Source organism: Pseudorca crassidens, chromosome 5 (genome assembly GCF_039906515.1).
Source record: "Pseudorca crassidens isolate mPseCra1 chromosome 5, mPseCra1.hap1, whole genome shotgun sequence".
Classification (NCBI taxonomy): Eukaryota; Metazoa; Chordata; class Mammalia; order Artiodactyla; family Delphinidae; genus Pseudorca; species Pseudorca crassidens.
The window spans coordinates 30,789,302-30,813,857 of NC_090300.1; the positions used below are offsets into that span (position 1 = coordinate 30,789,302).

At 45.8% G+C, this 24,556-nt stretch overlaps 1 protein-coding gene across 2 annotated transcripts in view; it reads right to left on the minus strand.

Annotated features, from left to right (window-relative positions):
- The window catches only part of CLSTN2 (calsyntenin 2), a 652,733-nt gene that overhangs the window by 22,933 nt on the left and 605,244 nt on the right, over positions 1 to 24,556 (minus strand). For both annotated transcript variants that reach the window (XM_067737667.1, XM_067737668.1), the window contains 2 exons: positions 7,971 to 8,137; positions 779 to 927 (listed from right to left, as the gene is read on the minus strand). In XM_067737667.1, the coding sequence (XP_067593768.1) occupies positions 779 to 927; positions 7,971 to 8,137 (316 nt within the window). The remainder of the gene's footprint in view (positions 1 to 778; positions 928 to 7,970; positions 8,138 to 24,556) is intronic.

Here is a 24,556-nt window from a genome sequence, read left to right on the forward strand (position 1 = left end):
AGAAGATGTGGTTTTATATATTTATGGTGTGTGTGTATGTATATATATATTTGTATATATATGATATATATTTGTAATATAGTATATATTTAACACATATATTAATACTATAATAATAATAAATGATGTGTGTGTATATATATATATATATATACACACACACATGGAATATTACTAAGTCATGAGAAAAAACAATAAAATCTTGCAATTGGCAACAACACGAATAGATCTAGAGGGTGTTATGCTAAGTGAAATAAGTCAGACAGAGAAAGACCGTATGGTTTCACTTACATGTGGAATCTAAAAAACAAAACAAAAACAAACTCATAGATTCAGAGAACAGGTGGTTGCCAGAAGGGAGGGGGTTGGGGGTGGGGTGAAATAGGTGAAGGAGATTAAGAGGTACGCACCTCCAGTTATAAAATAAAAAATCCACAGGGATGTAACATACAGCATAAGGAATATGGTCAATAACATTGTAATAACTCCGTATAGGGACCTATGGTTACCAGACTTATCATAGTGATCATTTCATAGTGTATGTAAACATCAGATCACTAAGCAGTACACCTGAAACTAACAAAACATTGTATGTCAACTATATTTCACTTAAAAAAACAAAAACAAAAACAGAACACAGATCCATTGGGGTGTCCTCATAGGGAGAGCGGAGAAGCTGCCAATAGTTGAAGAGAGGTGAATCCTGTTTTACGAGAGCATTCCCAGGGACCATCCCTGATGCCTTGGCCGAGCCCCAGGCTGCCCAGCGTCCACTCACTGGACCTTGGAAGAGACTTTCAGGCGCCGCACGCCCACGGTTGGGAACTGCCTGGAGTTGATGTAGGAGACCTTCTGGAGGGCACGGTTGATGTTCCCAATGTCGTCACCTTCCATCACCAGGACAGACTGCGAGGGGTTGAAATGATACTGGAAGACAGAAAGCAGTGTCACAGGAGAGAATGATCAACCATGTACCCAGTCTCACGGAGACCCTCCATCTCCATGCAAAGGCCGCTAAGGCCCGCACAGGCGTCTCCAGAGCACGTGCAAGTGCAGGAGCTGTGTGCACAGGTAACTGTTTTAACCCGTCAAGCGATCCCTGCTGCCCTCTGGTGGGCTTCGGGACCCTCCTCTGTAAGATTCCCCGTGGATTATAAACTCCTGGTGATACCACCGGGAGCCACAGGATGAATTCTGAAAGCCCAGACATAGTGCTCTTGGGGCCCAGCCTTTGGTGCGCTCATGCTCTGGGCTACTATGGGGTCCCTCCCAGAAACTTTCAGTTCTTGGACTGCCACGCCCTCAGCTCATAGCCCGGAAACCTGGGGCTTTTGTTCCTTTTGCTGTCTTGACTTTGGCCTTGAACTGCTCCCCCATTCACCCTGCACTCCACCTCCTGACCCATGTCCCATCTTTTTAGTTTCCAACCTTCAAGTTCATTTTTAAGTTAATGGCCTTCCTTCTCTCTTAGATCCGATTCTTGGTCTTGCCTTCTAGGTGCTAAACTCTGGTTTCCCATGAGTTTTAATCACCTGCTGTTTACACGCCTGCCAGCTGCCCTAGGTTTGTTATCTGTCTGTCCTATCCTGGGTCCCTGGTATCCCACGCTGGGTGAAGGCCCAGGGGCTACGATGCTCCCCACTGAGTCACTTGGGTCCTCAAACCAGATAAAGTAGATCCAGACTTGTCTCTTCCGTGGTGTTCCCAGCAGTTTATCTTCTTTGAATGGAGCATGGAGCATATATATTCAAATATATATATGTGCTAAGTGAAAGTGTCCATCTTATTCCTATCTCCTATCCAACCAATTTCCTCAACCTTATCCCACAGGTGATCACTGTTCCATTAATTTCTTAGTGACAAATTGCATTATTGTTCAAAATTAGTTGTTTCCCCTCCCAGTGAGATGCTTATTTATGCTACTCTTCCATACAGGATATACATTTTTGTCCTATTGCGCTCAACAGTGGTCATGTGACTTGCTTGGCCAACAAAAAGTGGGCAGAGGTATTGTTTGGTTCACACCCGGGTGGTAGATTTCACAGCCAGTTAATGCGTGGTTCCATGCCCCTCTCCCTCTGCCATGAAATCTGCAAAGTTCCCTAATGGTCTATCAGCCTGGGTCTCACAGTGAGGGGGGCAGAGCTGCAGCCAGTCTTTAATGGGCATGAAGTGCACACCATAAAAAAAAAATTGCTGTATAATTCACTGAAATTTTAGTCACTCGTTACTGCAGCATAACCTAGCGTATCCTGACAGTTATACCTAAGCATTTTATGAATATATAATCAATGAATATAGATTCCCATTTTTCTCCTTTCTTACACCAAAGGTAGCTTGTTACATACTATACTGTACTTTGCTTTTTTCACTTAGCTTTTGTCTTGGAGAGCTTTTATTTTTTTTTAAGTTGTTTAATATTATTTAATATTAAATAATTTACTTAACCAGTCTCATAATATGAACATTGGGTTATTTCCAGTCTTACACTAATAATGGCACAATGAATAATCTTATATATATAACATTTCCTAAGCGTGTAAATATATCTGTAGTATAAATCCCTACAAGGGAAATTGCTAGGTCAGAGAGTATATACAGTTTAAATTTTGACAAATGTTGCAAATTTTCCATTGCTAGGGATTATATCAATATGCTCTCCCTCTCATAGCGTATGAGAATGTTCTTCCAAAACCTCAACAGAGCGTGCTGTCAAACTTGGGACTTTTGCCAATCTGATAGGTGATAAATACTATCTTAGTGTAGTTTTATTTTGCATTACTGTTTCCATGAAGTAGATTATGTTTTCAAGCTTTTAAGAGAAAATCTATCTATATTAGCTTTTCCCTGATATGACTCGGATGTCTTTACAAGAGTTCCTGTTCTGTGTCCAGACGCTACCAGGAGGTAGTTATCTCATGAGTACTGTGCTGCCATTGTCCCGCATAATAAGTCCCTTGCATGGTGACCCCCAGCCAACTGATAGCTCAGTCTTTGTCTCTTTCAACTATCATGTGATTGTTTCATTGTTACCTCCTCCTTGAAGCCTCCCCAGCTTCCCTCACTTAGGTCCCCACTGAACTCCTATAGTGCTATGAAATGGTAGTATAATTATTATAGTGCAGTGACTAGGAGCTCACTGAGGACAGGGGCTCCGACTGTTATCCCTGAATCTCAGAACCTTGTCCTAGTGCCCCGGAAGCCCCTGTTAGATGAATGAGTGAATGGTCCCCCGCTGCCCTCACTGTTCCTCTTTCCCTATGATCCAGTTTCCTCCTGTCCTCAAAGCCCTGAGCAGGGTCTCTCTGAGCTGTGACGTCTGGTCACAAGCACTGTTCCCTATGCTGGATTCAGGAGCCCCTGGGCATATGCACAGGTGACGCTACAGTCGGCCTCTTGTTGGTCTCTCTCTTGCTGGGGCTGACTCACTAGCTTAGCGTGCTCAGCCGTGGAGATGCCACATGCTGGTGAATCATCAATAGTTCTGAGTGTTTTACAGATCATCCATTTCTCATTTGAGCAGATTGAAAGTCATTCTTCTAAATATACCACTGAAGTTTCCATGTATTTTGCACTCTCCCCGTCCCTGCCAACCCCTGCTGTAGCAGTCTTTTGGTGCTTTTGCTATCTGTCTGTCTGTGTGCCCCCCACCAGCAGACTGTGAGCACCTCGAGGGCAAGGTCCACTGACTTTTTTCAGCATCTAGAGGGTCCAGTACACGACAAGCATGAGACAAGATGATGCCCCCTGCAGAAAAGGCCAATCTCTGAGCCGTGCATGAGGGCTGAACAGGAAAATCAAGCAATTCATCCAGGAGGATGGACTGGGCAGCAGCCCGTGGCATCAGCAGAGGGCACTCCCACTGAAGCCTCCTAGGGAGAGGACAGGTTAGGGAATGTGTTGAGTCTCTAGTGAATACCCAAGTCTGGCTGCCAGAGCACCTCAAGGACTGCCACAGGGCCTGAGGTGGGCACTGGCTAGCCGTCAACACGGTTCTTCCAGGATCAATAAAACCCTCCACTAGAATAGGTCTTGCTTGTATGTTTGTGTTGTCTTTCGTGGCATGACTGAGGGTCGGTCTCTGGTTTTGCGAGACACAGGATGGTACTGGCATTTCCACAGGGGCAGGAGATGGCTTCCTGGGGACCTAGCAAAAGGTGACAGCACTCACTCTCCCTGGAAAGCTGGGCTGTAGCCACAGTGGTTCCTTTCTTTGAACCAAGAAGCGGTTAGACAGATGGTCTTAGCAGAATGGTCAGCGGTCCTGGAGGGTCAGGCTGGGGCATCGGTGAAGTCCCTGCCGAAAGCCCTGGCCTGTTCTTTGAGGACAGGCTGGCTGTGGCCCTCCAGGCACCTCGCCTTCCCTGCCAGCTCCCCTGGGCTGGGACAGATGAAGATTCCCTGCAATAGAGGCTCTTCTGTTGCAACTGTCACCCAGGATTACTTTTCAAAAGAAGCTGGGGCATCAGCAATGCCAAGTGCAAGGTCAGCCCAGCAGGAGAAGGGAACTGTGATTTGTTGAGAGCCTAGTTATCAGGTTTTCTAGGGGAGATCTGTATCCATATCTGTATGTATATCTATATCTATATATCTCATCTGTATGTGTCTCTTTGCTATATCTGATATATAAATATATGTAAGGATCTATAAAAAATATATATGTTATTCAATTCTTACATCACTACAAAATAATACTAAGTCCATTTTACACACAAGGAAATTGGGGCTTAAAGGATTAAAGTACCTTGCCCAAGGTCACCCAGGTCATGAATATCCATACTGTGCTTTGACCCTAGGAGGGTTTTGTCCCAAAGTTCTTGCTTTTTCCCACGCTTCCACACTAGAGATGACAATTTGGCAGGGATGACGCTATGAAAATCAAAAGCGTGTATTCTTCAGGGATGTGGCGATTCCACAGTGTCTCGTATGGATACATAACAACCACCTGGATCATGTGATGACTCCAGACATGCTGGAGAAATAGCTGGAAATATGCATGATCCAGGGGAAGACAAGTGAGACGAGGAACCCACGTGGGACCCTGTGAGTAGACGGGATGTTTTCTTAATCACGGCAGGCCCTCACTTTTTGGACTAGCCAGAGGGGAGGGAGGAGCCAGTAGAGAAAGTATTAGTCATTATTCAAAAAAGAAATGAGGGACGAAGGAGGAAAGGCAGGTTGGAAGCAGTTTTAATAGTTTTCAAGAATGCCTTCTCATCTGAGTCTTGTGGCGGAAAGAGCCTAGACGTATTTTGGCCAAGTCCCTGAGCCCCAACCTCCTTATTTCTGAAATGGGGTCATCATATTTAATTTGTTGTGAGGAGTAGGGATAATGAGCTTAAAATAGCCCCCAGTGGGTACACCGTAACGTCGTGTGTGTTATCATTAACTGCTCATACAGTGAACTAGTTCTTGCCCGCCGCTCCCTAAGGATGGGAAAGGATCGTTTGCAGTGACTGGTTCTGAGCAGGTGGTATTGTAAAAAGTCAGATGAGCCCCCTCCACTCCCCACAGCTCTGGGTGCCATTTCATTTAGCACTTCCTCTTTCACAGGCTAGGACCGCTATGTAGGGATTGCTATGGTTCTTAATTTATAGTTCTAAGAATGTGTGGCTTGTAAGTCCAGCATCTTTGGTTTATGTGTTCTGTGGTGCTTGGAATCCTGCAACTGTGGCCCCATGGGATGGTCTAGAGCAGAGAAGATCCACACAGGGGCAGGGAGCAAATCCAGAATCAGAGAGGGGACGGATTCTGGATCTGTTGGGGGACAGATTTCACTGGCTTGACAAAACACGGAGGGAACAATACAAATAGTAGACCAAGGATCAGACCCCAGGCTCTGCCTGTGAGGAGATCTGTATGAAATGTGCCACTAGGGGCTTGCCTGGGCCAGCTGCCATGAAATTGACAGGTGGAATGCTGGCCTTTGCAGTACAGGCGGTCTTGTGAGTTTCCTTCAGACAGGTGATTAGCTATCGAGAGCACCTGTGTGTATGTGTTTCATGCATTTTAAACAGAGTTCTGGAAGGTCATTCATGCTTTACCCTGCTTGTGTACTCCTCCCATCTTCCCCCTCTGACCAGGGCTCCAGGGTGAGCATTCTGAACCCCACGCCTGTCCAGATCATGCTGCCTCGCCTGGAGCCCTTCAATGGTTGCTTGTTGCCAACAGAAAAAAAAAGTAAACACCAGACATTAACAAGGCCCCGTGACCCGGCCTCTGCCTACCTCTCTGGTCCCGCTTCCTAGCTTGCCTCCTGCAATTTGGGCACTTGTAACACTGGCTTTCTGCCTAGAGTGACCGCCCTGCCCTCTCCCTTGCCACCCACTGCCTGCCTCTCTCCTGGTTAGTTCTTACCCGTCCTAAACAATACGCTCAGGCTTCACCTCCTCCGAGGAGCCTTCCCTCCCCGCTGTTGCTCCCGGTTCTGAAGCTCTGGAGCAGAACTGCCTGGGATCACATTCTGGCTCTGCTCCTGACTCACTCTGGGATCCCTGGCAACTTTCCTTTCTCTTCCAGGCCTCCATTCCTCATGTGCAAAATGGGAAGATTCATGGTACATTTATCATAGGTGGTTCTGGGGCTTAAGTGAGTTAAACGCATAAAGGTTTTAGAACAGTGCCTGGTACCCAGGAGACCCTCAGTAAATGTCGGTGCTCATAATCATTGGAGCACCGGATTACAGGTGTCTGCTTGGGCCACTGAGTGCCCCAAAGACAATAATCTTGGAACATTCATTTTCGTGTCCCTCTCTGCAGCCCAGAGCCAAATTATACGGGTGTCCGCGGAATGTTTGCTGAAGTGACTGCAACGTGAAGTCGAGGCATGATTTGCCCAGATCACTGGTCCCTCCAAGTCCAGCCCAAGTCAGAGCCCCACAAGCAGTTGGCCACTGAGAGTGTAAATGAGAGGGCCCTCTGTTGGAGTGGTGACCCCTGTCCAGGAGACGCAGGCCTGGGGTGGGGAGGCCGGGCAGCTCCATGGGCAGTGCTGAGTGGGGACGGATGGGAGGCGGTGGGAAACCTCTGTTCTGGTCACTCCTTCCTTGGGAAACCTTCACAGCCGCTGGGGCCTCATGGGGCTGTCCTGTGTCCCTGGAGACAGAGGGTGGGCCGCCCTCACTCCCAGAGAGGAGGCCAAGGGGCTGCCTGCTGTCACTGGCGTCCGCTATGATGGAGCGGGGGCTGTGATAATGTCTACCCTGCTCTTTGCTCAGGACCCCGAGGCCTGATGCGGGCAGGCGCTCCTCGGTCCAGGTAAGGCCAGATCTATCCCCGCCCATCGTGGGCGGGGAGGTGCTTGACGAGGACAGTCAGCCACATCCTGCGCCCCTCAGGAGGAGCTTTTCTCAAAATGCAGCTTGGATTCCCTTGGATCGTTTGAAGAGTTTTATGTTGTGTGGATGACGAAATTGTGAATCTGTTCATATTCCCTTTGGCAGCCAGACATTGCCTGGAGCCCAATCCGGGCCTCAACTTAACAACATAAGACCCAGTGACCTCTGCATCTGCTTTCTAATTCCACCCACCCCGGGGTGACCTTCCTTTGTAATTAGTAGTTTCCATGGTCCAAACTTTTAATCCTACTTTTCTGTATTTCTGAGAGTTGTGCTTGCGTAACTGCTCCCTCAGTTCCTTTGGGCAAATAAACAACAAAGCAACCCCCCAACCCAGGAAACAATGAAATATAGCAACTCCCTCCGGGTAGACATTGAACGTGTGCCTGCTTTTATGCACTGAACTGATTGCACTCGAGGGCTTCATCTAGGAATTTCAGGAGACGGCACAGAGTCTGTTGTGCGGTCACGGTCATGGTCACTGATCTCCCTGCTGTGGCAGCACCTTTGCCATGGTACCAGCTCGGTGTGACGTGGCAGGAAATGACTCCGCGTCCAGGATTGCACTGGTGTTTGGCAGCCTCTGCCTCACAAAGCACCATCTCACCGGGAGCGATGCTGGCTCCTTCCTTACCTTTATTCCTTGGCCCAGGCTTTCCAGGGAATTGATATCCAGCCCTTCCTTGCAGGCCTGCAGGCAGGAAACCACCTTCTGACTGTCCATTTTGCCAGGGCGGATGGTGAGACTGGCCAGGCTGCCGTGGAAGAATTGAGCAAAGCGCGGCTTGGTGACTTCTCCTCCTAAAAGATAAAGAAGCGTCGTTATTTGCCCTGCGGACATTGGGTAGGAAACGTCACTTCAAGGCGCCATCTGGCTGGGGAGCCAAGAACACAGTGGCTGCATCCCCTGAACCCGAGCTTTTCCTTCCAAGTGGTGAGCGCAGAGTTGTGAAGCCCGAGTCTCGAGAGGATGTCATTGGCCGCCAAGACCTTGGCACTCCTCCAGGTGCACCTGTTTAGGAATCTGGAATTCCTGAATTTAAAACATTTACTTTCAGAGGCGCAGGAGGTCTTAAAAGACAGGAAGGGCCTACAGAGTAAAAGTAGGAGAGGGAGAATCTACCAGTGATGAAAGACGCGCCGTGCGCCAGGCTGTGTGCTGGGGACTTCACCTGAGCGAGCCTGCAAAGAAGGGATCATTGTTTCCAACTGACGGATGAAGAACCCTGGGACTCAGAAAGGTTGAGGGACTTGCCCCAGGACACACAGCTAAATGCTGGAGCTGGTACTCTAGTGGTGTATGTGACTGCAGAGCTGGCATTTGCTCTCCTGTATTCATTCCACAGAGAGGCTGGCATGCGATTGAGGGGTCCTAGAAGCCCCAGGTCCCTGGGTTCTGGCTGTCTCACAGTGAGTTGATTTCACATCAGCTCCGATCGAGGTTCTCTGGCATATAAGGGCTTCCTTGATTCTGTTCTACCTCGGACCTTCTTCTCGTCACCCAAGAGTTTTTTTTTACTGTTCCCTCTACTGGTTGTGCTGAGTCCCGTCTGAGCCCAGGTCGGCTCTTCTGCACGTGAAATTGATCAACGCGGCTTGTGTGGCAAAGGCAGCCTGGAAGCCACCTCTTGTCATTTTTCTCCCTCGTTTCCTTAAAATAAAAGCCCCCCTAAGGTCCATTGGAAGCCTCACCTCCTCCACGAAGCCCTCCCCACTGACTTCACGGAGCACAGACCCCTTCCATCCCTGGGCAGCTTATGTCAACAATCTTAGTCTGGATCTTGCATTTCTGTTTGTTCAGAGAGGTGGCTGAATGTACAGGAAAGATGGATCTGGGTGGAAATCCAGCTTTGCTAATTCCCTGAGGAGGTTCTGCTGCCTCTCTGAGCCTGCACTTGCTTGTAGGGGACGTTGCTGGGTTTTGGCTCCTGATTCTCCTGCGCTGTCTCAGCCGTGGCCCCCATCCGTGTGCTCCATGAGAAACCTCCCTGTGGACAGCTTTCCCCAGCATCTGGAGGGCAGGTTCCTGAAAGGTTCTGCCGGAGTACCACCACAGCGATTTCTCTGCCCTTCAGTGAGCCACGCTGTGTCAGCCAAGTCTGGAGCTCTGCCTGGGTGGCAGAGGGCTCTCCACAGGGTGCTCTTTTTCAGCCCCAGGGAGGGTGGGTGTCCTGATATCTGCATTCCTATAGCCTTCAGAGTTCTCTCTACTTAGCAGCTAATCCTTCCTTATTCTAATACGCTGTTATAGTTAATAATTTTTTATATTTCCTTGTTGAAATTACTGTGTGGTTTCTCTCTCCTGGCTGGGTCCAGACTTGATACACCCTCTAGGTTTGCACACATACATTTGCTCACACCCGTTCCTCTCACACTGAGAGGATCAGGCAGATCCCACTGGTTCTTCAAGGCCCCTTAGGCCCGCTGCCTACCTTGCCCTCTCCCTGCTCTGAGCCTGGAACACAATAGTTCATTTTAATGCACCCTCACAGCTCAGCATTGTTCGTTAATGTATTTGTGCTTTATGTCTTCAACAGCCTGTAAGGGGTGGTTCTTGACTTTGGCTACACATTGTAATCACCTGGGCATATTTATTTATTTATTATTTTTATTTTTTGCGGTACACGGGCCTCTCACTGTTGTGGCCTCCCCCATTGTGGAGCACAGGCTCCAGACGCTCAGGCCCAGCGGCCATGGCTCACGGGCCCAGCTGCTCCGCGGCATGTGGGATCTTCCCGGACCGGGACACGAACCTGTGTCCCCTGCATCGGCAGGCGGACTCTCAACCATTGTGCCACCAGGGAAGCCCCCACCTGGGGATATTTAAAAAGATAAACTGACCCTGGTGAGGGGTCCCACCCCCAGAGATTGTGACCTAACTGGTGTGGGGAGTTTTTTTAAAAATTGAAGTATAGTTGATTTACAACATTGTGTTAGTTTCAGTTATATGGCACAGGTTCTTTTCCCCTATAAGTTATTACAAAATATTGACTATAGTGTAATTCCCTGTGCTATATAGTAGGTCCTTGTCGGTTATCTATTTTCTATATAGTAGTGTGCATGTGTGAATCCCAACCTTCTATTTATCCCTTAGCCCTGTTCTTTCCCCTTTGGTAACCATAAGTTTGTTTTCTATGTCTGTGAATCTCTTTCTGTTTTGTAAATAAGTTCATTTGTATCTATTTTTTTTTTAGATTCCATACATAAGTGATTTTATAATATGATATTTGTCTTTGTCTGACTTACTTCACTTAGTATGATCATCTCTAGGTCCACTCATGTTCCTGCAAATGGCATTGTTTCATTCTTTTTGATGGCTGAGTAATATTCCACTCTGTATATATACCACATCTTCTCTATCCATTCCTCTATCTCTTTCAGGTGAATCAAACATGAAGTCAAGGTTAAGAACCAGTGGTCTCTACACTTCCTGAGGCCAGGCTTCTACATACTCCTTGAGTCAGCTCTCTCCTTTATGCCACCCACAGGCTTACTCTTGCCCCTCTCCATATGCTGCTGGAATTTATTGTTTTAAGTCTGTCTCCTGGATGGCAGGGAATACTCGTGCAGGATTCATTGTAATGAAGACAATACTGAACAGGTATTGGGGCTGAGGGCTGCCCCAGGCACTTTGCACAAGTTGGCTCATTTATCCCTCTCAATAACATGAGCCCCTGTCCCTGTGTCATCAAACATCTTGCACCCTGCCTGGCACACAGGAGACGCTTCATAATTGTTTGCTGAATTGAAGAAGATGGTCCAGCAGAGTTGTAGACCTGTGGTGCCTCTCCAGCATCCATCTCACTCCTGTCCTCTTGCAATGGCAGCCCTGAGGTTTGGGGGGTTGACTTGAGTTCCAGGGATGGACTCTGTTTAGTCAAAGGTTATTCCATCTCCATTGCTCCAGGGACAGAATGAGGCCTATACTTGGGACCCCTCATACCAAGATGAAGCCAATCAGCATCTGGCATCCAAAAAGCCATAGGAGTTGGTCTAGGGTTAATCATAAGACCGAATTTAAGCCAGTGAGCTGAGCGGGGAAATTGACTGGCAGCCTCTGGGAAAAGAGCTTCCATCTTCTCTCTAGAAAGTTTCTGGAACCTGCTCTTGCTCTCTTTCCCTGGAGATCATTATGTGAAGATAGAAGGCTGAGAGCGGCTGCAGCCATCCTGCAAGCAGACCAGGGACAACCAAGGCAATTCCTGGAGGGGGCGGAGCCAGGAGAGCAGAGAAGGCTGAGCGAACCCTGAGCAGACCTCCTCACTGCTTTACCACGGAGTGTGCTCAGCTGTGGCAGCCAATCGTCCATCTTTACAGCTTAAGCTGCTTTAACTCAGACCGTTGTTACTTGACACCCAGAGCATCTTCACATTGGAAATGAAAGGAGAAACCTCTGTTGAAGTGATCAGTCCACACGTTTGGCTTTGAGGGATGACCTGAGGTGACCATGGCTTTGGGTATGGGGGAGCCAATGTGGGGTCTTTGGATTTAGGCCCTCGAAGCCCTCATAGATACGGCACTCCTCACAGCCATTAGCATGTCCCTGCCCTAGTAAAAGGACACTTCTGTTGATCTGCAGGAGGAAGGGTGTGAGCCTGGGTCTGAATGGTAGAGCTGCCACTGTCCAAGGCATCCAGGTGGTCATCCCTTCCCCGCCTTGTCCCCCACCTGGAGCAGCAGATCCAACAACAACTCTCAATGACTGGCATGAACTATGTCCCCGATGCTGTTGAATCTTCATCAAACTCCTGGGAGGTAGGTACTTATTCTTTTTTATTTATTTTTTACATCTTTACTGAAGTATAATTGCTTTACAATGTTGTGTTAGTTTCTGCTGTATAACAAAGTGAATCAGCTATAGGTATATATATATATATCCCCATTTCCCCTCCCTCTTGCACCTCCCTCCCACCCTCCCTATCCCACCCCTCTAGGTGGTCACAAAGCACCGAGCTGACCTCCCTGTGCTATGCGGCTGCTTCCCACTAGCTATCTATTTTACGTTTGGTAGTGTATATATGTCCATGCCACTCTCTCACTTTGTCGCAGCTTACCCTTCCCCCTCCCCGTATCCTCAAGCCCATTCTCTACTAGGTTTGTATCTTTATTCCTGTCCTGTCCCTAGGTTCTTCATGACCATTTTTTTTGTTTGTTTTTTAAATTCCATATATATGTGTTAGCATACGGTATTTGTTTTTCTCTTTCTGACTTACTTCACTCTGTATGACAGACTCTAGGTCCATCCACCTCACTACAAATAACTCAATTTCGTTTCTTTTTATGGCTGAGTAATACTCCATTGTATATATGTGCCACATCTTCTTTATCCATTCATCTGGTGATGGACACTTAGGTTGCTTCCATTTCCTGGCTATTGTAAATAGAGCTGCAATGAACATATTGGTACACGACTCTCTTTGAATTATGGTTTTCTCAGGGTATATGCCCAGTAGTGGGATTGCTGGGTCATATGGTAGTTCTATTTGTAGTTTTTTAAGGAACCTCCATACCGTTCTCCATAGTGGCTGTATCAATTTACATTCCCACCAACAATGCAAGAGTGTTCCCTTTTCTCCACACCCTCTCCAGCATTTATTGTTTGTAGACTTTTTGGTGATGGCCATTCTGACTGGTGTGAGATGATATCTCATTGTAGTTTTGATTTGCATTTCTTGAATAATTAGTGATGTTGAGCATTCTTTCATGTGTTTGTTGGCAATCTGTATATCTTCTATGGAGAAATGTCTATGTAGGTCTTCTGCCCATTTTTGGATTGCGTTGTTTGTTTTTTTGTTATTGACCTGCATGAGCTGCTTGTAAGTTTTGGAGATTAATCCTTTGTCAGTTGCTTCACTTGCAAATATTTTCTCCCATTTTGAGCGTTGTCTTTTGGTCTTGTTTATGGTGTCCTTTGCTGTGCAAAATCTTTTAAGTTTCATTAGGTCCCATTTGTTTATTTTTGTTTTTATTTCCATTTCTCTAGGAGGTGGGTCAAAAAGGATCTTGCTGTGATTTATGTCATAGAGTGTTCTGCCTATGTTTTCCTCTAAGAGTTTGATAGTTTCTGGCCTTACATTTAGGTCTTTAATCCATTTTGAGCTTATTTTTGTGTATGGTGTTAGGGAGTGTTTTAATCTCATACTTTTACATGTACCTGTCCAGTTTTCCGAGCACCACTTACTGAAGAGGCTGTCTTTTCTCCACTGTATATTCTTGCCTCCTTTATCATAGATAAGGTGACCATATGTACGTGGGTTTGTCTCTGGGCTTTCTATCCTGTTCCATTGATCTATATTTCTGTTTTTGTGCCAGTACCATACTCTCTTGATTACTGTAGCTTTGTAGTATAGTCTGAAGTCTGGGAGCCTGATTCCTCCAGCTCTGTTCGTTCTCAAGGTTGCTTTGGCTATTCAGGGTCTTTTGTGTTTCCATACAAATTGTGAACTTTTTTGTTCTAGTTCTGTGAAAAATGGCATTGGTAGTTTGATAGGGATTGCATTGAATCTGTAGATTGCTTTGGGTAGTAGAGTCATTTTCACAATGTTGACTCTTCCAATCCAAGAACATGTTATATCTCTCCATCTGTTTGTATCATCTTTAATCACTTTCATCAGTGTCTTATAATTTTCTGCATACAGGTATTCTGTCTCCTTAGGTAGGTTTATTCCTAGATATTATATTCTTTTCGTTGCAATGGTAAATGGGAGTGTTTTCTTAATTTCTCTTTCAGATTTTTCATCATTAGTGTATAGGAATGCAAGAGATTTCTGCGCATTAATTTTGTATCCTGCTACTTTACCAAATTCATTGATTAGCTCTAGTAGTTTTCTGGTAGCATCTTTAGGATTCTCCATGTATAGTATCATGTCATCTGCAAACAGTGACAGCTTTACTTCTTCTTTTACAATTTGGATTCCTTTTATTTCTTTTTCTTCTCTGATTGTTGTGGGTAAAACTTCCAAAACTATGTTGAATAATAGCGGTGACAATGGGCAACCTTGTCTTGTTCCTGATCTTAGTGGAAAAGGTTTCAGCTTTTCACCATTGAGGATGATGTTGGCTGTGGGCTTGTCATATATGGCCTTTAGTATGTTGAGGTAAGTTCCCTCTATGCCTACTTTCTGCAGGGTTTTTCTCATAAATGGGTGTTTAATTTTGTCAAAGGTTTCTCTGCATCTATTGAGATGATCATATGGTTTTCCTCCTTCAACTTGTTAATATGGTTTATCACATTGATTGATTTGCATATATTGAAGAATCCTTTCATTCCTGGGATAAACCCCACTTGATCATGGTTCATGATCCTTTTAATGTGCTGTTGGATTCTGTTTGCTAGTATTTTGTTGAGGATTGTTGCAGCTGTGTTCATCAGTGATATTGGCCTGTAGTTTTCTTTCTTTGTGACATCTTTGGTTTTGGTATCAGAGTGATGGTGGCCTTGTAGAATGAGTTTGGGAGCGTTCTTCCCCCCACTGTATTTTGGAAGAGTTTGAGAAGGATAGGTGTTAGCTCTTCTCTAAATGTTTGATAGAATTCGCCTGTGAAGCCATCTGGTCCTGGGCTTTTGTTTGTTGGAAGATTTTTAATCACAGTTTCAATTTCAGTGCTTGTGATTGTTCTGTTTATTTTTTCTATTTCTTCCTGGTTCAGTCTCGGAAGGTTGTGCATTTCTAAGAATTTGCCCATTTCTTCCAGGTTGTCCATTTTATTGGCATATAGTTGCTTGTAGTAATCCCTCATGATCCTTTGTATTTCTGCAGTGTCAGTTGTTGCTTCTCCTTTTTCATTTCTAATTCTATTGATTTGAGTCTTCTCCCTTTTTTTCTTGATGAGTCTGGCTAATGTTTTATCAATTTTGTTTATCCTCTCAATGAAACAGCTTTTAGTTTTATTGATCTTTGCTATCATTTCCTTCATTTCTTTTTGTTTATTTTTGATCTGATCTTTATGATTTCTTTCCTTCTGCTACCTTTGGGGATTTTTTGTTCTTCTGTCTCTAATTGCTTTAGGTGTAAGGTTAGGTTGTTTATTTGAGATGTTTCTTGTTTCTTAAGGTAGGATTTTATTGCTATAAACTTCTCTGTTAGAACTGCTTTTGCTGCATCCCATAGGTTTTGGGTTGTCGTGTTTTCATTGTCATTTGTTTCTAGGTATTTTCATTTCTTTTTATGGCTGAGTAATAATCCATTGTATATTTGTGCCACATCTTCTTTATCCATTCATTTGTCAGTGGACACTTAGGTTGCTTCCATTTCCTGGCTATTGTAAGCAGAGCTGCAATGAATACTGTGGTACATGACTCTTTTTGAATTATGGTTTTCACAGGGTATATGCCCAGTAGTGGGATTGCTGGGTCATATAGTAATTCTATTTTTAGTGTTTTTTTTTTTTTTTTTTTTTTTTTGCGGTATGCAGGCCTCTCACTGTTGTGGCCTCTCCCGTTGCGGAGCACAGGCTCTGGACACGCAGGCTCAGTGGCCATGGCTCATGGGCCCAGCCGCTCCACTGCATGTGGGATCTTCCCGGACCGGGGCACGAACCCGTGTCCCCTGCATCGGCAGGCAGACCTGCAACCACTGTGCCACCAGGGAAGCCCCCTATTTTTAATTTTTTAAGGAATCTCCATACTGTTCTCTATAGTGGCTGTATCAATTTACATTCTCACCAACAGTGCAAGACGGTTCCCTTTTCTCCACAGCCTCTTCAGCATTTATTGTTTGTAGACTTTTTCATGATGGCCATTCTGACTGGTGTGAGGTGATACCTCATTGTAGTTTTTATTTGCATTTCTCTAATGATTAATGATGTTGAGCATCCTTTCATGTGTTTGTTGGCAATCTGTATATCTTTTTCAGAGAAATGTCTATGTAGGTCCTCTGCCCATTTTTAGATTGGGTTGTTTTTTTTCATACTGAGCTGCATTAGCTGCTTGTATATTTTGGAGATTAATCCTTTGTCAGTTGCTTCGTTTGCAAATATTTTCTCACATTCTGAGGGTTGTCATTTCGTCTTGTTTATGGTTTCCTTTGCTGTGCAAAAAGCTTTGAAGTTTCATTAGGTCCCATTTGTTTATTTTTGTTTTTATTTCCATTTCTCTAGGAGGTGGCTCAAAAAGGATCTTGCTGTGATTATGTCATAGAGTGTTCTGCCTATGTTTTCCTCTAAGCGTTTTATAATATCTGGCTTTACATTTAGGTCTTTAATCCATTTGGAGTTTGTGTACGGTGTTAGGAAGTGTTCCAATTTCATTCTTTACATGTAGCTCTCCAGTTTTCCCAGCACTACTTATGAAGAGGCTGTCTTTTCTCCATTGTATATCCTTGCCTCCTTTGTCAAATATCAGGTGACCATATTTTTATGGGTTTATCTCTGGGCTCTCCATCCTGTTCCATTGATCTATATTTCTGTTTTTGTGCCAGTACCATACTGTCTTGATTACTGTAGCTTTATAGTATAGTCTGAAGTTAGGGAGCTGGATTCCTCCGGTAGGTACTTATTCTATAGTTACAGAGGAAACTTGGGGTTAGAGGAGAAAGTAGCCAAGGTCACATGAGCGGGAATTGGTGAAATGTGGGCTCTAGAGAGTGAGTACATCCATCTGTGCTCAGGACTAACTGGGCAAACTAGTGGTACTGGGCAGCCCAGTCTAGAATGTGGCTTGGAGAGAGCCGCTGTGGTCTGCCATCCAGGCCCCCTCAACTTCTCACTCAGAAGCTCCATCCTTAAAGACCACACTCTGTGACTCTCCTGGTTGCCAAGACATCTTCCTACACAGTATTTTCGTTCAGTGAAACATCCATATTTCCTATTTTTGACTCAAGGATCCCAGATCTGTGATGCACTCTATTAGTGATGCAGCTCCAGGAACGCAGTTCTATTAGCATTTTGCAATAGGAGGCCAGCAAAAATTGGAAATATATTTGCACTCAGAGGTGGTTGTGATGTAGGATTTAAAAAAAATAATGGATACATTGAAAAATCGCTTTCTATTTAATATCTAGGGTGTCTGCACACACCACATGGCTCCCCTGCTAACATTTAGACATACACATGCTCGTGAATTATTTTAAGAAAAGAAAATAACCTGATTTCTAGTACAAAGAACCTTCTCTAAATATTTGCAAACACAATTTTGGATTCCTCAGGTTAGATCTGCACACATTTTTAAAGTGTTTTCTGTTTGCCTAGCCTTCTGTTTGATTCAGTTGATTATAAGATGGGACTGTGTTCCCTAGGAGCTCACATTTAGTTGGGAGAATAGACACTGGAAAAGTAAAATAAAAATATGGGCAAATTTCCAGTACAGCAGGTGTTCTAAGGCAGTGCATGATTAATTTCCAAACGTGATTTAGACAATGTGTCCAACAGATCAGAGGGGGGAAAAATAACATCCATGATTTAGTATTAGGTCCCTAAAACATGGCAAATTTCTTTTATATACTATTTTATTTAATGCTTAAGTGGCAGGATAGTACTTTTGAGATCATAGCCTCTCTTCTTTATTTTTTTCTGAAGCCACAATTTTTAATAAAAGAATTCCAAAATCAAACCTGGCCTCCTGGGCCATTATGAAGAAATATTTATCAAGTGAATAAGAATATGCCTCTCTTCTTCTGATTTCTCCCATCTTACCCTCCACTTAAACGCACCTCTGCCTTGTCGCAGGGAGGGCTGTGACGGGGGAAGAGAAGATGGGGCTTGAAGCCGAATCTCTTCCTCATTTTCATTTGCAGAATCCTAAACCTTTAGGAGGGTGGGGGAGATGTGGGTATCTTCAACATCTGGGGGAAAATAGAGGAAGAAAATCTGCCTTTCCCCAGTCTAGGAAATGATACCCCAGACTGGCGGGTGGCAGGGAAGGGGTGGGGGGATAAGATGAAAGAGATGCAGAGTGAGGGCACCTGAGGCCCACCACCTGGGCTGAGCCCTGGAAGGGGTGTGTGATATTGGGAGGGAATGCCAGCCTGGCATATCTGGACAGATGGACCATGGATGGTTTCACAGAGAACATGAGAAGCAGCAGAGGTATTTCTGTGCCCCTAAGTAAGGCAAGGGAATACAGAGAGCACTGATGGCCCTAAAGGACCATTAGTGACTGAGGACCAAAGAGATGGGCACTATTTCAGTGGATACCTGCATGGAAAGATGACCGGAGGCCCCTTGACACCCTAGCGCCTTCTACAATCCAGCCCCCTGAAATCAGCGAGCACCCTAAGGAAATGGGAGAATTCCAAATTTGCCAAGGTTAAATCTCCTCCAGTCAGACAGAAGAGGGGCTTGAAATGAAACTAAGACGGATGTGGAAAAACTACTTTTCTTTTTGTGAATCCAGATTCTTCCCTGCTAAACATACAACTCCTTTTACAGATGATGTTTTCAAAGCTAGGTAGGTAAATGGCCTAATGCCCTACGGGCAGAAGTTAGCGAAATTCTGATTCAAACTCAGGTCTTGCTTGCCCCCAAGCCTTTGACCTCCACGCCATACAGTACATGTGGCCGGGAGAGTTCGAGCAGCATTTCTTGGAGGATGTCATAATTGGGGTGCTTCAGAACGATGGGGACAGGTTGGAACTGACACGGGGCTGGGGGAGAATGTCCAATGACACTGGGTTCTGTAGACACTGAATGGTTTCAGAAGCAACTCTCAATGATTTGTGCCAAGTTGGCTGGGAAACACAGTTGTCCTGAAAAATAATAGTGTTTGGCAAGTGTGATTTAACGTTGCCTGCGCTATTCTGGGTCGGAGTTTGCGCTGGGAATGAATTCCGCCTCAGCTTTCTTTCCACTGAGAGGTGAGCCCATCGACTGTTCACGTAGCTTTAGAATCAGTCATGTTCACCTTCCTCTGAGTAAAAGATCTGTGTCGTGCGAAGGTACTAAGTCTCTTCCCCTTGCAAAGCGTATGCGGATGCTGTGATCTTTTTTTTTTTTCTTTTCCTGCTGTTATTCCCACAGCTATTTAGTCTGAGAAACCCATGGAAAGTAGTGGGGGCCGCATTCCCTCTTGCTTGAGTTGGAGGCTGCTCTGTGCATGGTTTATTGATGGGGACACTCCTCAATGAACACAATTTCATGGATGGTTGGATATCAATTTTGAGCAATGCAAATGGTGAGACCATCTGAAATCTTGCTTTCTCTCATTTCCTCATTTCAGTGATGGAGACACACACGGAGCGCAAAGACTAAGTGAAGTGTGTAATAGACCCCCATAAGCTGCGGCTTTTAAAACTGTCCGTGCAACCCCGGGGGTTGAACTGTAGTTGCAGGGACTTGTGGACAGAGACGCTGTGCCATCAGGGCTGGCCATGACGCATTCTCAGCAGGCTTTCTCTATCCTTTGGTTTTTATGTCTCCCTCCCTCCAGCCTTTCCAGCAAACATTTCCATGGCATGTTCTAAGTGAGTGAAACATACGACTTATGGGATGACCACAAAAGTCATTACTCTGGGGTTGGGGACCTAAGTTGATGGAGTTAGAAGGGCCCTCATATATCACCCAGGGTGGCCCCTCCACTCTCCAGGACCACAGAGGCAAGACATGGTCCTCAAAGGCTCAGAGCAGATAAGCAGCAGTAGTGAGGGTCTGGAATTCTCGTCTGATTCCAAACTCAACCCTCCCATTAAGCCATAATGCGCGAGGGGCCTGTGGTTATCTTTGGCCTCAGCTTGATTTTGTCTGATCTGTGGGAAAAAATGCGCAGGGAGTTTGGGTAAATGGTTTGACCCCAGATTCCAGAATCCTCTGGTCTTCCTTACTTGGCTGTGAAACACCATCTGACTTTACATGTCGCTAGAAGCAGAGGTGATGTAGCAGCATAATGAAGGGTGAGGGCTCTGGGTGGCACAGAACTGGGTGCAAATCCAGGCTCTAGGTAACCTTTCCCAAGGTCCTTATGTTCTCTAAGTCTTAGTTTCCTCATCTGCAAAATGGGGATGATAATCACACCCACACCATAGGGTTGTTAAACAGAAGACAAGCCAGAGGTGAGCACAGTGCAGGAACTCAAAATTGGCCACTAGTTCTGGTGACAGCAAGAACCAAGGGACTCTGAAATGAGTCACGTGAGTTTTCTGTCTCTTTTTTCAGTGGCCTTCTCCTGTTTTTTTCTCCCCACTCTGGTGTGCCTCTCAGAGAAGTTAAAATGACACTGTTTTTACTCTAAGACCCTTGCCAAATTTTCTAATTAATATTACTTTCAGAATAAGATTCAACGTTAAAATTGTAACTCAGTTATACTGTGTTTCCACACATGAATGCCTGAATTTTAAAGCTGATTTCATCTGTGTTGTCTTTTTTTTGCGGTACGCGGGCCTCTCACTGCTGTGGCCTCTCCCGTTGCGGAGCACAGGCTCCGGACGCGCAGGCTCAGCGGCCATGGCTCACGGGCCCAGCCGCTCCGTGGCATGTGGGATCCTCCCAGGCCGGGGCACAAACCCGTGTCCCCTGCATTGGCAGACGGACTCTCAACCATTGCGCCACCAGGGAAGCCCATCTGTGTTGTCTTTAAACCAATATACCCTCATGTCAAATGAACTCCAGGTCCTAGAATCACCTTTTCTTGATTTTTTAGTACAGACAATGCAAAGGGACACCTTGTTAGTCATCCCTGTGTGTCAGACCATGAACCATACGCCTTTGTCAAAACAAACTCAAAAATGGGGTATAATTCAATAAACACTAATTATTGACCTTCTCCAGGACATGAAGTAGGAGGAAAGAGAAGGAGAGGAGAATCTGTGAAAGCAGATAGTCCTTACTTTCTGCAAACTCATGCCCTAGTAGTGGGTGGAGATCTGCATTAATAACTCCAATGAGATGTTTCCCAAACAGTGCTCCAAGAACACTATTCCACAAAGAGTGAGTTCCACAGTGGAATACGATTGAGAAATGTAGGTTAAGTAATGTCAAACTGATTGGTTTCTTGGCAGGCTTTTGAGAGCTTTGAATAAGCAAACGTGCATTGTGACTCTTCAATGTGGTGCTGTGGGGATGGTTTACGCAGTTTCCCAAACTGGACCTTGGCCTCCTTGAGGAAACTGTGGGACCGAGCTTCATGAGCCCCTCGGGAAATGCCACTTGAATGTAAGGCGGACTGTGCTAGCACGTGCCTCTTTCTCCCAGCAGCAGAGACCCCCCAGGGATGCAGAATAATTTCAACACAGACTTTATTAAGAGAATTTGTATTAAATTAGACCAAGCTTATTAAGTGACGGCATGTATTCCAAGTCTCTGCACTACTTTTAGTGTCTGGAAAAAAAAAATGACCTGAAAATGTACAGCAGATCTCAGGTCCACATGGGGCTCTAATTCCTCTCTGTCTGAGGAACAGACGCTATTGATTACTGCAACCCTCAGGGTTATTTCTGCCTTTTTATTCCTTTTTTGGCCATTCCTATTCTTTGCCTTGACTCCTCCCCAAAGCCACAATGGGGGTTCTCTCTGTCTGTCCCTTAACAGGTTCTAATGTTTAGAACCATCCCCTTCTTTATCTCCCGCTGCTTTATTTGTTAAGTAGGGGGTAGGACTCAGCCAGACCAGGAGCTAGGGCAGAAAGCCCTTCTCATCCAAGGCCAGAGGGGTGCCACTGTCAGGAACAGGCAAAGCTAGACACTCTAGGGAGGTCAAGGTCCAGAGAGCACTGGACGAGAGGCCCCAGCAGAGGCAGGGATGAGGTGGTCTCTGGGGACAGAGCCACAAGCAGAGAAGTGTGTGATGAGCTCCCCCAAGAGCAGATGAGACTCAGGCAGAGGGCAGGGTGGTACTTTCTGGGGTGCATGTCTAGAACTATGTTTCTTCAAACACGTTCAGCCATTTCATTAACAGAACTTTTGCCCTGATATCATACAAAATGGATAAACCAGAGCTGCTCTGGTTCTCGTGTTGGGGGAGAGGTGCCCTGGGGTGTCACCTGCTGAGGCACCTCTCTGACACCCCGGGGACTCCCTAAGGCCGTGGTCTGGCACATCAGCAGGCTTCCCGATTCACCCCCACGACAGCTGAGTTACAGGCCCTGGTTGGTTGGTCCCAGTGTAGAGGTCCAGGCACAAAGCAGATGTGATTATACAGTTTTTACCTAGAACTTGAAGTTTTGCTGTTAAAAATGGATGAGTAGGGGGTTTCCCTGGTGGCGCAGTGGTTGAGAGTCCGCCTGCCGATGCAGGGGACACGGGTTCGTGCCCCGGTCCGGGAAGATCCCACATGCCGCAGAGTGGCTGGGCCCGTGAGCCATGGCTGCTGAGCCTGCGCATCTGGAGCCTGTGCTCCGCAACGGGGGAGGCCACAACAGTGAGAGGCCCGCGTACCGCAAAAAAAAAAAGGTTGAATAGGGACTCTAAGGAAAAGGACAAATTAATTAGTCTTTCAAAAGATCTTCTCCAATGGCGTGACCCAGAGAGAGACAGGGACCTGGTATTTGTCCAAAGGCAGCCGTTTCTGACTGATCAGACTGATCTCGGCCAGGAGAGAGGGTCTGATTCCATCCCCAGAACACTGACACGGAGCACAGAGGTGATGGTCAGGTGGCATGCAGTGGCCATGCAGAGGAAGGAGGACTTTTTTGAAAGGTGAGGTCCATCCTGACTTCAAAAGCCCTTCTCAAGAATTAAAATATGCTGCCTGCTCTAGGCCGTACTGGCAACATTTCTTAAGTGTAAATGAAGTCTCATTTTTTTTTTTTAATTACTGGAAAAAATACCAATGAAAATAAAGTTCCACCAATTACTTTGGCTTTCCAATTCACGAACAGGGCACAGTAGGCTCATTGGGGCTGCAGAACACTGGCCAGCCTCAGTGCTGGAGCCAGTTCCCGGGAGCAAGAAGCTGCTAGCACGTTATTTTCTATCCTCATTGTTAAACCCCAATTGGAAATTTCACCAATGGGAACCAGTTCCCTTGCCAATCTCAAAAGTACTTGAAAAACTCCCCACGATTACAGGCCCAAAGGGCTTCATTCACACAGCGGGCTTAGAGCGTGTAGATAAGTGGACTTCGGGAGGTTTAGAAACACGCCGAGATAAAGACTGCATTACAGGCCATCAACTTCACAGTGCCATGTCCTGTCGAAAGACCTTTTGATGTCTCCTTCCAAGACGAAAAGAGAATCCAGGCTCCTAACAAGGCAAGATGGCGCACTATGGTCTGGTCTCAACTCCTTATCTCAGCCTCCTCTCAACTCATTCTGGCCCATGCACGTTCCAGTGGTAGGGCACCCTGGGCATGCTGACGTCAAGCTTCTCTGCCATGCTGTATGCTCTTGCCGTCTTTATCTTCCTAGCGAACTCTTTCTCATCCAATAAAGCCCAATTTTAAAGATTTTAAAGGATTTTTCTCCTATGCTGAAAATTCACCAGTAGATTATCATTCCCCTCAGAGAAGATCAGATCTTCTCCATGCCCAGAAGCCTGGATGATCAGGTTCTCTCCTATACCATCAGCCCCATCTTCCAGCGCCTATAGATGGACCTGGGAGGGCAGGGTCTGAGTGTGAGCATTAATCCTGGGGAAAGGGAGAAGGTCAGTGCATGCAGGGAGCCACGGGGAAGATGGCATCACAGAGGCCAGAGTGTACCAAGGTCTTGCAGACAATCTGCCATATTGGGTTTAGGTGCAAGGAGCAGAGAAGGAGGTGGACGAGGCGACCAGCAGATGTTTTCAAATGTACACATTCATTCAACTGAAACATGCCAAGCACACTCCATGGACCCATCACCTAATCCTTATAATAAGGAGTAGGTATTACTCTAGATTAAAAAGAAAAAAGTAGGTGAGAAAGTAGGAGTTCAAGGAAGTTAGGGATTCTGCTGGATCCACACAGCTAGTAAGCGGCAGGGCTGGAATTTGACTCAAGCTCAATTTTTTATGACTCCTAAGCCTAAACTCTTTTTTCTTGTTCTGTAGAGGATCAGTTGAAGGAGTATACAGCAAGAGATTAGCAAAGAGAATACAGAGTTTCTGTGGCGTTTTGATTCCAGAGTTGTCAGATATCTCAGAAAGTAAAGGGTTTACAGCATTTGTATCAATACACATCAGTTCCTGCATTTTCCCAAACACATAATCACATCAACGAGATGACCAATCAGCAACAGTGGCAGCAAGCCACAGTGGAAGGCGAAGAGGCTTCGAAGAGTTGAGGTTGGGCAAATCTGACGGGGTGACCTTGGGTAAGCTACCTCACCTCTCAGACCCTCAGTTTTTTTTATCCACAAATGGGGACTTCCTAGTG